This window comes from Vollenhovia emeryi, unplaced genomic scaffold (genome assembly GCF_000949405.1).
Source record: "Vollenhovia emeryi isolate VEMERY1.0 unplaced genomic scaffold, V.emery_V1.0 DF939233.1, whole genome shotgun sequence".
Classification (NCBI taxonomy): domain Eukaryota; kingdom Metazoa; phylum Arthropoda; class Insecta; order Hymenoptera; family Formicidae; genus Vollenhovia; species Vollenhovia emeryi.
The window spans coordinates 540,729-552,867 of NW_011967133.1; the positions used below are offsets into that span (position 1 = coordinate 540,729).

Below are 12,139 nucleotides of genomic sequence, written 5' to 3' on the forward strand. Positions count from 1 at the left end.
TATGAATGAAATGGCAAATATATTCTGTTCTTTTTCCTTACAAAACAAGTGAAAAATAACCTTTCAGCTTGCCGAAACAGAACGCAAGCGATTTGTAAAGGCGGATATTGGCGTGCATGTAAATATGCGAGAGTCTTGCCCCTTCATAACCTCGGTTGAATGTATGCGTATTACAAGAATGCATACATCCACTTGTCTAGTCATCGTTAAAAGAGGCCGAAGAAAAGAAAAAGGAAATTTGTTAAAACACCATCTGACAATGAGTACCTAGTTTGAAACATACGTTACGATCTTGTGTGAATATAAAAAGAAGAAAGACGTATCTCGAGATATAAAAGTTTATCTTTCAGTGTACTTTGTCTTAATATCGTGCCAATTAAGCTAAATATTATGCCACTGCAAAATATCGAGTAATACAACGTAAATCAATATGTTCATCGCGTGAACGTGACTATAACTATTCAGGCCTCTTCGAATAGTTACGGATTCAAGTATTTAATTAGTATTTAATTAGGACAGCCGCAACAAAGGTATCGATCCCTCCTGCGACTTCGGGCGCACTAATTAGCTAATTGCTGACAAAGAAAATGTGATGATCTGGCAAGAATGTGCTGTTGAATGAAAAAGGAACTAAACTATGAGAACCACGAAAAAGAGTATTTTTCGTTCCGATAACATATCTAAGATAATCGTTCCTTTACATGGAAGCAAAATTCGTTTCTTAACGAATTTTAACGAATTAACTTAACGAGAACCAAGGTGTGTGATAATGAGAAATTTGGACAAAACGTGTGCAACATAATATTTTCATAGTAAACTTGGTTCCCACATAGAAAGGGTAATAGATACACATTGCGTGTCTATAAATATCGATAGAGAGAAATAAACATGTGTTCTTCTGTGAAGACGACTCTAGATCTGTTCTAGATCCGTTCTGCTTGAATGCAAGTGAAATTTTGAGCAAGAGAAACGATATTATTAACGTTCTAAGGAAATTGTGAGGAGACTGAGAAAAATTAAGAATAATTTTTTTAAATAAAATTGAAAATATAAGCTCTCTTACGTGATATAAAATTCGCAGTGTGTACGTCAGTCACGAGAGATTTGATGGATTCGAAATGGAAAGAAAGAATTTTCGCGCGAAAAATTCGAGTGGAACGCAGACGCGTTAAAGCTTGGATATTTTAAACTTGTTTTAGGTTTGCGAGGAGACACTGGCGGAGCACAAAGAGAGACTGGTAGAACTGCGCGGTCTGGTGGCACAGATTGCATCGGACGTGGGTTTGGACGCTGGTGGACCGCTGCACTGCGAAGTTGAAGCGCTAGGTCAACGACTCGAAGATGTTCGAGAAACCTTGTCGACCCTCGCGGACACGGTGGACGCCCGTGTCCTCAACCAGGAACTCGCCCGCGGTGATCTATGCCAGACGAAAAATTTCCTGGATTCGGTCCAACAGGTACATGCCTTCGTTCATGCTGCATCTGTTTCTGCCTAACTACGTGTCAGTCAAACATCTTTCATTTAACGCGAGGTGTCCCGATGACTTTTAGAGCGATAGTAGATTTAAGAAAATCTTTTCTCCATATCTCCAATATCGAAACAAGAGGAAAAAAATTTTCTTCATAACGAACGTAAAATATGTCCATTTTCAGTTTTATGTCAAATTTTAGAGTTATGAGCGTGTACGTGACGATAGTTGCACATCTGTTTTTTTTTTCCGAATGTGTGTGTATCCGACGCGCTGGCTTAATCCTGGCACGTACATGCGAGGAAACGGATTCAGGACCTTGAAGAACGAGACCTTCCTCGAATTTCTCACAGTTAAAACATTTTTCAAGGATCGATGTACACATTCCCCTGCGCTTGGAAGGTGATAGTTAGGCCCGCGGCGTTAGGTCGCTTTAGTCTGACGTACTAACGCGTCCATCAGTTCTCGGGCGGCGCACCATTGGTGCTTGGCACAACCTCGATCATCGCTTCGCACGCGCGTTTATATTTTAATCGCGGTAGTTCCGAAACAATTTGTTATGTCAAGGCCGAAGGGCTTAACCCGTGGTGGCAATTACATCAGTCACGAAATCCGCAACAGCTGAATGGCTGCAACACCCGCCCCGCACACAGCGTCGGCCGAAACTTTCCAACTTGAGAACGCGCGCGGCGCGGCGCCGCGCCGAGTTCCGTTTCCCGACGGAATTTACGGCGTGCATCGTCAACGTCGATCGGCAGATAAAGGCGATTCGATACGATCCTACTTGCCGGGAGGATATAACTACGTCGCTACGTTGTTGAATCACGTTTCCTTCGAAGCTTAGTAAGAACGATACTTAACCGGCGCCATCGATCCGATTGCCGACAATTCACGGAACCATTCACGCGCGCCAAATTAACTCGTAAATTTTTTTTATCTCCCTACTCATTTCTTTACGAACTCGTCGAATAATCAGGAGTGCTTGTCCGTCAATTTTTCAGAGTTTGACGGCGGTGGGTCAAGGCGAATCCAATGAACAGCTGACGGTGCTACGGAACCATCTACTCGCGTTAACTAGAACCGAGCCGCAGCTTCAATCCATCAAGGATCGCGCGTTAGACGTTTCCGTGCAGGAACCGTCAGTGGTCGAGGTGGTCCAGTTATGGCAGCGCGTCTTCCAAGAGACCTTCCAGCAATATCACCGTTTGTCAACGCGATTGATCCGCTCGCAGGACGTGATCGCCGCGCTAAGACTCTGGGAAGAATATCTGACGCACGTGCAGGATTTCCTCTCGTGCGGTATGCCGGGTGATTACAGCGGTTTGTCAGAGCATCGGAATCTCTGCGAGGTTCATCGGAAGCTTTTGCCCGAGCAGCAGAATCTTATATTGACGGTGCGACTAGGGGAGGATCGTGATCTATCAGTTGCCGAACAGTTTAACGCCTTGACAAATCTCCACAATGAGACGTTGGCGAGAATATTGGAGCGGCATACGGCAGTGCGCGACAGGATATCGGCTTGGGATAGGTACAGGTTGGATCAAGGAAAGCTGTTGACGTGGTTGAAGGAGGTTGAGAGAGAACGGCAGCGCATGCACTTGCAGTTCATCCACCTGAGGCGGCTTGATAAGATTCTGCAAAGAATTCAGGCGCTGTTGGACAAGATGCCAGATGGCGAGGCTCAAATAGAGTCCCTTCAGGAACAGCAGGAATATCTTCTAGCTAATTGCGACGAGGCGCTGGCCGTCTCAATACGCATGGAACACGCCGCGAACGCACAGCGAATCGCGAATCTGCGAGCTGGTCTCGAAACCTGGAGGGATTTTGTTCAACGAGTGCAGAAATTACACAAGGAGCATGTCGAGCAGTCCGAGATAGTCGCCGCAATTTTCAAACAAGTTAGCCAAACATTGAGTGCGGCTTTCCACGCAGGACCAATAAGTCTATCCAAGACGAAGGAGCAGCTTGACTCGCTTGGACACTTGAAAACTCGTCTAGCTGACGCGCAACGTAATCTAGAGTCTCTTGGCGTCGTCACGGAACAATTGAGAGAGTGTCTCAGTCCGAGCGACACGAAGACATTAAATCAACACGATGCACTTCTGTTGCAACAACACGGCGACCTTGAGTATCAATTGGCCTTATTAGCATGCAGGCTCGGAGAACGTTGTGCTCTTCACGGTCGATGGGAAAATAGGTTAAATAAATTATTAACTTGGATGGAGGAAACGGCGATCAGAATGCAGGACGACGACGACGACACGATGGCGCTGGATGAACCTGAAGAGGCGGTGAAGCGACTTGAATGCGAGCTGCAGACGGAAATGAGCTTGAAACAGCGCGAACTTGAGTGGCTGCGGAATATCGGGCAGGAACTGATAGAGGCCGCCGAGGAGACGGAGAAAGCAAAGCTACAGCGATCCTTGGACGAAGTCAACGAGAAGTGGAGTCGTTTAATGGCCGGCGGTAAAGCAAGAGCTAATAAGCTGGCCAATCTAATTCAAACTATGAATTCGCTGCTGAAGAGGATAGCCGATTTACGAACTTGGCTGACCAGTATTGAAGGTCAACTGTCGGAAGTTATCATTATTGAGGAACTCACGCAGAGGAGTATCGACAAAAAGTTGGAGGATCATAATCATCTCAGGACAACTATTGAGACAAAAAGCGGCGACATCAGCGAAGTACTAAACTTGTGTAAAATCCTGCTAAACGATTGCGACACGTGGAAAGCCTCCTTTAACATGGACAGTATAAAGAACGGTATGGAAAATGTGGAGAAACGCTGGAAAGCCGTGTGCAGTAAATGTACCGAACGTAAGCGAAAAATCATGATGATTTGGAAGTTGCTGCAGGAGTTGGATAAAACTAGATGCGAGCATGAATCGTGGTTAGCAAAAACGGAAAAGTCCCTGTTGGAACTGGAGAACGATCTTGCAGAGATCTCGAAAGAAGAGTCGGAGAAGGTGACCGAAAAAGCTAACTCGATCGCTAAGGATATCGAGGCTCATCAAAAAGCCTTGAAGATCCTCGAGCAGATATTTGGGCGCCTGGCCAAGTCGGGATTAGATCCCGACAACTTTAGGTCGCTCACGGCCGAGACGCGAAAGATCATCGACAGGTGGTTGGCTCTCGAGACAAGAATTAACGCTATCATCTCGAGTATTCAACGGGAACAAAAGACTTATCGCGAGTTCGTATCCACGCATGGTGTTGCGGTAATGGGCCTGACGCAGGTAGATGTTCGCCTAACACAAATGCAGCACCTTGCCACGCCCGAACAGAGGTCGTCTCTGCGACGTAGGCATCAACAGTTGTGCGAGGTCGAGGAAGAACTCGATACTCAAAACGTTACGTTGCGCAAAGCAGATGAGCTAGCATTAAGGGTCATGCAGGAGAGCAATCCCGACGACGTGGCTGCGATTCAAGAGCTGGTGGACGAATACCAGCTCCTGTGGCGGGACATCAAGGCGCGAGTGGCCGCGCTGAAAGCGGAACTGGAGACGCAAGAAAGATCGGAGGTCGATGAGGCGGTACAGGTGGAGACTTTGAAATTCGAGCAGGACACAGCGGTTCAAGTAGACACCCTGCCGAGGCTTGTCAAGATGACCTCGTGTGACGCATATTTAATGGAACTGGAAGCTGCTTTGAGCGAATGCAATAACGCCTTAAATGCTCTGGAAGCAGCGGTAACACCTGACCCCACATCTGGTCCTGGACTCAACGCGGCAGCTAAAACTATTGTAAGATTCTTTCCAATTAAAAAAATGACAGATTACGATGTCGAATAAAATCAAAAACCATCGTAGAAATATCACGCTTGTGAAATAGTAAATAGCGAAAATCAAATCATGAAACAATGTTTAACATGTTCTTCGCTACTTTGTCAAAGTCTCACGAACATATTGCAGGCTAAACTGATCGGAAGTTGCCAGTCCTCGATAGAATTGGTACGCCACCTTCATAATCTGCTCATGGAAGACGGCAAATTGAGTTTAGGAGCTGCTAAAAGTAGTGAGGTAACAACACTAATAGCTCGATACGACACACTCATTGCACTAGCAAGAGCACGTGAACAGCAAATCAGAGAGCTCAGGTAAAGTTTCTTTCACGCTCACTTCAATGTTTAAATGTTTAGTGCGTTTCCGAGTTTTTTTTAATAAGCGGAGATTGCAATAACAATGAATTTTTTTTAATTAACCCTCACCATGTAAACGCAAAACTTACGCTTTTGTTCCCAAATATAATATATGTGATTTTGACTATACCACGCGCAAAACTTTTTATATCTTATTAAATGTGGTGCCTTTTGAGAATTTGAAATAATACCTGAAAACGCTAATTTATATGCATACATTAACTTTTGCATTTGTATCATATTTAATTTTTACGATATCTTTTGTGTAAATGATTATCCATTGAGATGCTATGCTTTTTCATTTTCACACTACCAATATTGAATAAATAATTAACGAAATATAATAATAATTGCATCATTCAACAATATCATAAACGCTTCTCTCTCTCTCTTACTGTTGTTTAAGCCTTTCATCTTTGCGCTAATATAAACGTATCAACCTTGCCCTGCAATAATCTGTAATGCGAACAACAATGCTTGCAAAGCAAATTAAAACAACGCTTATCCTTTGCCCTATACAGATCGCCCGTCACCGATGCTTACGCTTTTCCATGTGACCAGTGAGTAATTAACTATATATATAAGAATTAAATTCAATGTTAAAATAAGTTTGCTAGTAACAAATATTCCTAAACAACTAACATTTAACTAACTTTAACTAACTTTAAAAGTTTGTTATTGTGTATAATACAAAGTTTTGTGTAGCTGATAACTCTTTTCAACTTTCATAAATATATTATTCGCAATGTTTCTCACCGACTTAATTTTAGATATTTGTGTAACTCTAGCAAAGATATTCATAAAATATATGTAACATAATCTTCTAAAATATTTACCAATTAAATTGCAATTATAATTATGAATATACTGAAAGCTCTAATGGCAATTATAATTATTGTAGCGATAGTGGCAGATTAACCTGTCCATTATGCTCTCGCCGTAATTGGGCTCAACTGGACAATGATCTTTGGCGTTTGGACAAATGGCTGGAGTACGCCGAGGGTACGCAGAGTGAGCAACACTCGCCGTCCAGTGATATAGAGCAATTGGAGGACGTGATTCAGGATCATCGCGAGTTTCTACTGGACCTCGACAGTCACAGGAGCATTGTGACGAGTTTGAATATAGTCGGCGCTCACTTAGCCGATCATACCGAGGATACGGAACGCTCGAAGGAGCTTCGTGACCGATTGGCCGTAGCAAACGGCAGATGGGAAAAAATCTCTACAGCTGCCGCGGAGTGGCAGGGACAGCTGCAACACGCTCTCATAACGAATCGTCAGTTCTATCGTATTATAGAGGAATTGCTAAGTTGGCTCGAACGCACCGAGGTCAGCATTCGGGCGAGTGAACCGATCGATTTGACTGAATCCACCAATGTTATAGAGGCAAAATATAATCAATTTAGGTAAAAATCTTGATCGACTTTCTCCTCGCAATTAACGAATAAAAAATATACACAAATATCTCATCATAATCCAAGTCTTGGACAATTATGTGCCGAAATAATATAATACGTCGAGATTACTAATTTATTTGCATTTTAGGGAATTGCGAAGCGATCTGGAACGTTGCGAGCCACGAGTGATATCGTTACAAGAGGCGACTAATTATCTTTTAGACGAACAGACAGAGACCAGAACGCGTCTGCAAGAACTGCGATTAAGGTTGCAGTCGTTAAGAAGACTAACGGGAATCTACACTCTGAAATTGGGGGCTGCCCTCGGGCTGGACCCGCGGGATGTCGGTTTTGCCACTACGTCTACGTCTCTCGCATCTCTCTCACACGACGTAAGCACTGAATTTTATGTCTCCACTCACAATAAATCTACATTTAATCGAAGCAGTGGTCACCGTGGTATAAATTTACTCATTTATCTGTATTATTGTCGTGAGCTCGTATAAGCTTCAAGTAGATTTTGTAAAATAGATAGTGTGACACAGACGTAGTCGATGTGCGACATTGAGATATTATGATAATAATTTAAGAGAACGAAAGTATGTTCAATTAAACATCAATCATTTCTATTTCGGTACTTGATGGAGTATCGTAAAACTCCGATGTAATATACTTAATATAATTTATTTTATTTTAATCTTTTTCAAAAATTATCCGCACTTTTCGTTCTCCAATTTATTTACACAAAAATAGGGGTTCAATATGTACCTCATTTTTCAACATAGTCTCCTCCCTTGGCAATGTACTTGGCCCAGCGGTGCACAAGCTTGCGTATATACCTTCCGAGAAGAAGGTTTTCGGTTGGTCGCAAAGCCACTTTTGCACCGCTTCCTGCACGTCTACGTCTGTAGAAATTTGACGACCTCGCAAAGCGTCTTTGAGCGGCCGAAACATATGGAAGTCGAAGGGGGCAAGATCTAGGCTTGCAGGAAGCGGTGCAAAAGTGGCTTTCTTCTTGGAAGAAATGCACCTTCTTCTTTGGAAGCAATACGCTTGTGGACCGCTGGACCAAGTGCATTGCCAAGGGAGGAGACTGTGTTGAGAAATGACGTACATATTGAACCCCCATTTTTGTGTAAATAAATTGTAGAACGAAAAGTGCGGACAATTTTTGACTCACCCTCGTATGTTTATGAAAAGTTTATTAGTCTCGAAGCATTTCAAAATATCAATAAATATTACGTCCCAAATGTTTTAAAATAGCATATTTAAGTACTGACGTTTATTGGTTAAACGTACATATACTACGCGATACGTACGAGTATTTCAATCGATGAGAACAACAAAAGTCAAAGAATTTAAACATTCTATATCGCTATTGATGAGAGACCTTTCATATAACTTTACGATGCAATCTTAAACTATAAATCGAATCACTTACTACTATTATTGCCGTGTCTCCCGTTTAGCTGATATTATCAGAGTTTTGGATCGGCATTTATCCTCGGGCTAATGTTATTCCGCCCCAACTTCATGACAGGCGCCGAGGAAAAAGAAAGACCTGAATACTCGCAATAAAATGCCGATGAATCGTTACTAATTATGATGACGTGCATTAAGTAATATGCCAGAATGGTAGCCGGAGCACTTTGTTCGATGTTTGAGCACTTATTTTCACGCTCGGTTCACTTTTGCATAAATCGCGGGTAAAAAAATACGGAGGAATCTCGCAGCTCGAGACCGCAACACGTCGGATTTAGTCACGGCGCGGCGCGGACTGATATCTCTGCAACAGATGGCAGCGCATGCGCATCCGCGAGACAATATAAATGAACAGCAGAAAATATAAGCCCATGTTGAAAATACTAGTACTATTTTCTTCAAAAAATGTAGTGGAAATTTGCTTTAAATGCTACCTCGGTAGAATCTGGGATACTTGTATCTTATAAGTTCCATGATAGTCTTTTTGAATATATCACCCGATAAGAAGACGATCATTGCTATTATTTTGATATCGATGTATAGCGTTTATATCGTAGATTATTGCACAAATTAGTAAATCACAACTTTCCAAAGCGAGAGGCGTCATCCGATGATGAAAAATTATCGCGATGGTACTTCCACGGGTTCCATAAGTTATTCGTAGCAATCACTTGCACAGTATCTTATTGTTTGTGTTTTCTGTTTTGTTGAATTGTAGCTACTCGACGAAGCTGCCTCTGGGACCGCTCAGCCTCACGCCACCGGCACAGAGTATGTTGTTTCCCTTTTTTCCTTTTTTCGTGACAATATCTGTCTACTAGCCCGTATGATAGAAGTTAATTTACACACCAACTTGATAATTATATCGTACGATGAATAAAGTAGATAAATCAAGCTCTGTCGTTTGTGAGAGAAAACGTTGGCTCTCGTCGTCCTCAACGAGACCATCTGATTGAATATTCCATCATTGGAAATCTGTTGCAGTGGTGACGAAAGAGATGAAACGGTATTTGCACGTGGTTCGCGCTTCTTAGGACGGGTTCTACGAGTTTCTCTCCCAATCCAAGCGCTGATGCTGTTACTGCTTGGCGTCGCGTCGCTGGTGCCGTCTGCAGAAGAAGACTACAGTTGTATGCTCTCTAACAATCTCGCAAGGAGCTTCACGCCGGTAGCCTTCTACCCGAACGGACCGCCACCGGTGTAACAGTGAACGGCGACGTCCTTGTTTCGCCGCGTGGTCACTTTGTCAAGACTCGAGGTTGATACTTCACACTTGTAAGACATTGGCGAGGCAAGCCGATACAAAGTCGATGAAACTTGTTTACATTTACCCCCGCGCAATTAGCATTCAAGGATACAAAATTCAAACTGCCCTGAGTTTGCTTCGCCAATGTTTCCGCCGACTGTAGCCGCAGTGCGCGTAACGCAGAAATCTTTATATAATATACATGTATTGTAATTTTACATACGACGAATTTGTACGTAAGAATAATGTAACGGACCAAACGGTGACTGAGAATATGTAGTCGACGAGAACACACATTCTTTAATTTATTATATATATATATACATATATATATAATATTGTATATTTCACTATTCAGCGCGTGCATTAATCATGCTTCCTCCCGTGCGAAGCGTGCACAGTCAAGTGCATAACAGGACGATATCGTGACAACGTACTTGTAAAGATATTGATTCCGATTCGAGACGTTCGAATGTGTATACCGACCCTGTATATTAACCCTTTAGTTGCGAGAGATGTGTACATACATCTTGAGGAAGTTGCCTTTTATTTGCGGAAAAAGCATATATATAATATATATTTGTAGTTAAAGTTTGGAGCATTCTTGGAGCGAAAATTTAACATTTGCCCAAATTTAACAGGCTTATGAAAATTAATATATATAGTTGAAACAATAAAATTATAACAGACAAATTTAAAATAAATAAACGATGAAAAAAAATATAAAATATCGCGGAACAAAAATTCATCCGCGCGTTCTTGCTTCTATGCACATTTTCTCGCTACTTTTGTCGTCAATTCTAGCGAGATTATGGCCACAATAAAACATTGCGTCAGTCAAATTGTCAACGACCTTAGAAATTTCGGTAAGGAGAAAATAATATCCCTTGCCATATGCGACTTGAAATATTAGAATCTGAGGAATGTCCTAATCATCGTACGGAACTTAAATAATTGTACAAACGGAAGACCTCAAGTCATTCAATTATTTCTCGAAAAATGATTATCCCGCGAGGAAGTATATTACGCAATCAAAAGAGATGTTCCTTCTGTTACAATCAGCTAATCGAGTTCTGGGACAGTGAAGATAAGTCTTTAAGTATCTCGGAAGATTCTAATAAGATCGAAGATGAAAACAATGTATATAATTTCTGAATATATATGTATATTTTTATTTTCTATCTAATTTATCGAATACATTATCTAATTCAATAATATGCAGATTATAATTTAACATTACCAATCTATTTCATTTCCATCCGAAGATATTTTTATATGTACTTTATGTAATATAAGAAATAGATATCATATTCTATTTTCTCTCTCTCTCTTTCTCTTAAAATACAATGCAACTTTTAAGTCAAGGAGTAAATTGATAATTACACAGGTCTACAAAAAATGGGATCATGATTGTTGTTGGGCAGCTGGGGGTCGTTTCCCAAGTAATTTTCTGTGTAGAATTCGAATCCGAGGTCAGAATTGGCCCATCACGTCAGGATTTTGAGATATTTGAGGTTATAGACTCGAAAAATGGCTTTTTGGGCTACTTTTGAGGTTATGTACAGGACGCACAAAATTTTTTAGCTCTTTTCTTTTAATTGCATTATTTAGTACTACTCTTTCCCTTCAAAATGAGCTGTCGAATGGTCATCTACGATTTTTCCTTGCAAAGTTACGGCCATTTTAAGATAACATGATGAATTCCAAACCCTGCGCCGTTATAGCCCAACAACCTCATGAGCATTCACATTAAACCTGTAAACTTTGAACTATAAACCCGAAAGCATTACTAAATCCACAACTATGAATTTTATTACTTGAATTTTCAAAATCTGATTTCAGATTCTCCATCAAACCCATATACGAGTATACAGTTTTCAGCCCAGGTTTTCGGGTTTATAGTTCAAAGTTTACAGGTTTAATCTGAATACTCATGAGGTTGTTGGGCTATAACGGCGCAGGGTTTGGAATTCATCATGTTATCTTAAAATGGCCGTAACTTTGCAAGGAAAAATCGTAGATGACCATTCGACAGCTCATTTTGAAAGGAAAGAGTAGTACTAAATGATGCAATTAAAAGAAAAGAGCTAAAAAATTTGGTGCGTCCTGTACTTAACCTCAAAAGTAGCCCAAAAAGCCATTTTTCGAGTATGTAACCTCAAATATCTCAAAATCCTGACGTGATGGGCCAATTCTGACCTCGGATTCGGATTCTACGTAGAAAATTACTTGGGAAACGACCCCCAGCTGCCCAACAAAACCTTGTAGACCGGTGTTATCGAAAGACTTTATCGGATATATCAGATAATCTAGTATTCATAAACCAAAAGTACGACTGAATTTTGTGTTTATGACTTTTTATAATTCTATTGCACGGAGATAAAAAGAAGGAACTATCAATGCCT

At 41.4% G+C, this 12,139-nt stretch overlaps 1 protein-coding gene across 5 annotated transcripts in view; it reads left to right on the plus strand.

The window, feature by feature from the left end:
- The window catches only part of LOC105560327 (nesprin-1), a 106,821-nt gene extending 95,853 nt beyond the window's left edge, over nucleotides 1-10,968 (plus strand). For 4 of the 5 annotated variants that reach the window (XM_012009355.1, XM_012009356.1, XM_012009352.1 and 1 more), the window contains 8 exons: nucleotides 1,200-1,457; nucleotides 2,471-5,212; nucleotides 5,381-5,565; nucleotides 6,129-6,167; nucleotides 6,509-7,015; nucleotides 7,155-7,398; nucleotides 9,207-9,259; nucleotides 9,473-10,968. In XM_012009355.1, coding sequence (XP_011864745.1) covers nucleotides 1,200-1,457; nucleotides 2,471-5,212; nucleotides 5,381-5,565; nucleotides 6,129-6,167; nucleotides 6,509-7,015; nucleotides 7,155-7,398; nucleotides 9,207-9,259; nucleotides 9,473-9,692 — 4,248 coding nt within the window. In that variant the 3' untranslated portion in view covers nucleotides 9,693-10,968. The remainder of the gene's footprint in view (nucleotides 1-1,199; nucleotides 1,458-2,470; nucleotides 5,213-5,380; nucleotides 5,566-6,128; nucleotides 6,168-6,508; nucleotides 7,016-7,154; nucleotides 7,399-9,206; nucleotides 9,260-9,472) is intronic. The other variant, XM_012009353.1, reaches the window with a different exon arrangement.
- The last annotated feature ends 1,171 nt before the right edge of the window (nucleotides 10,969-12,139 follow it).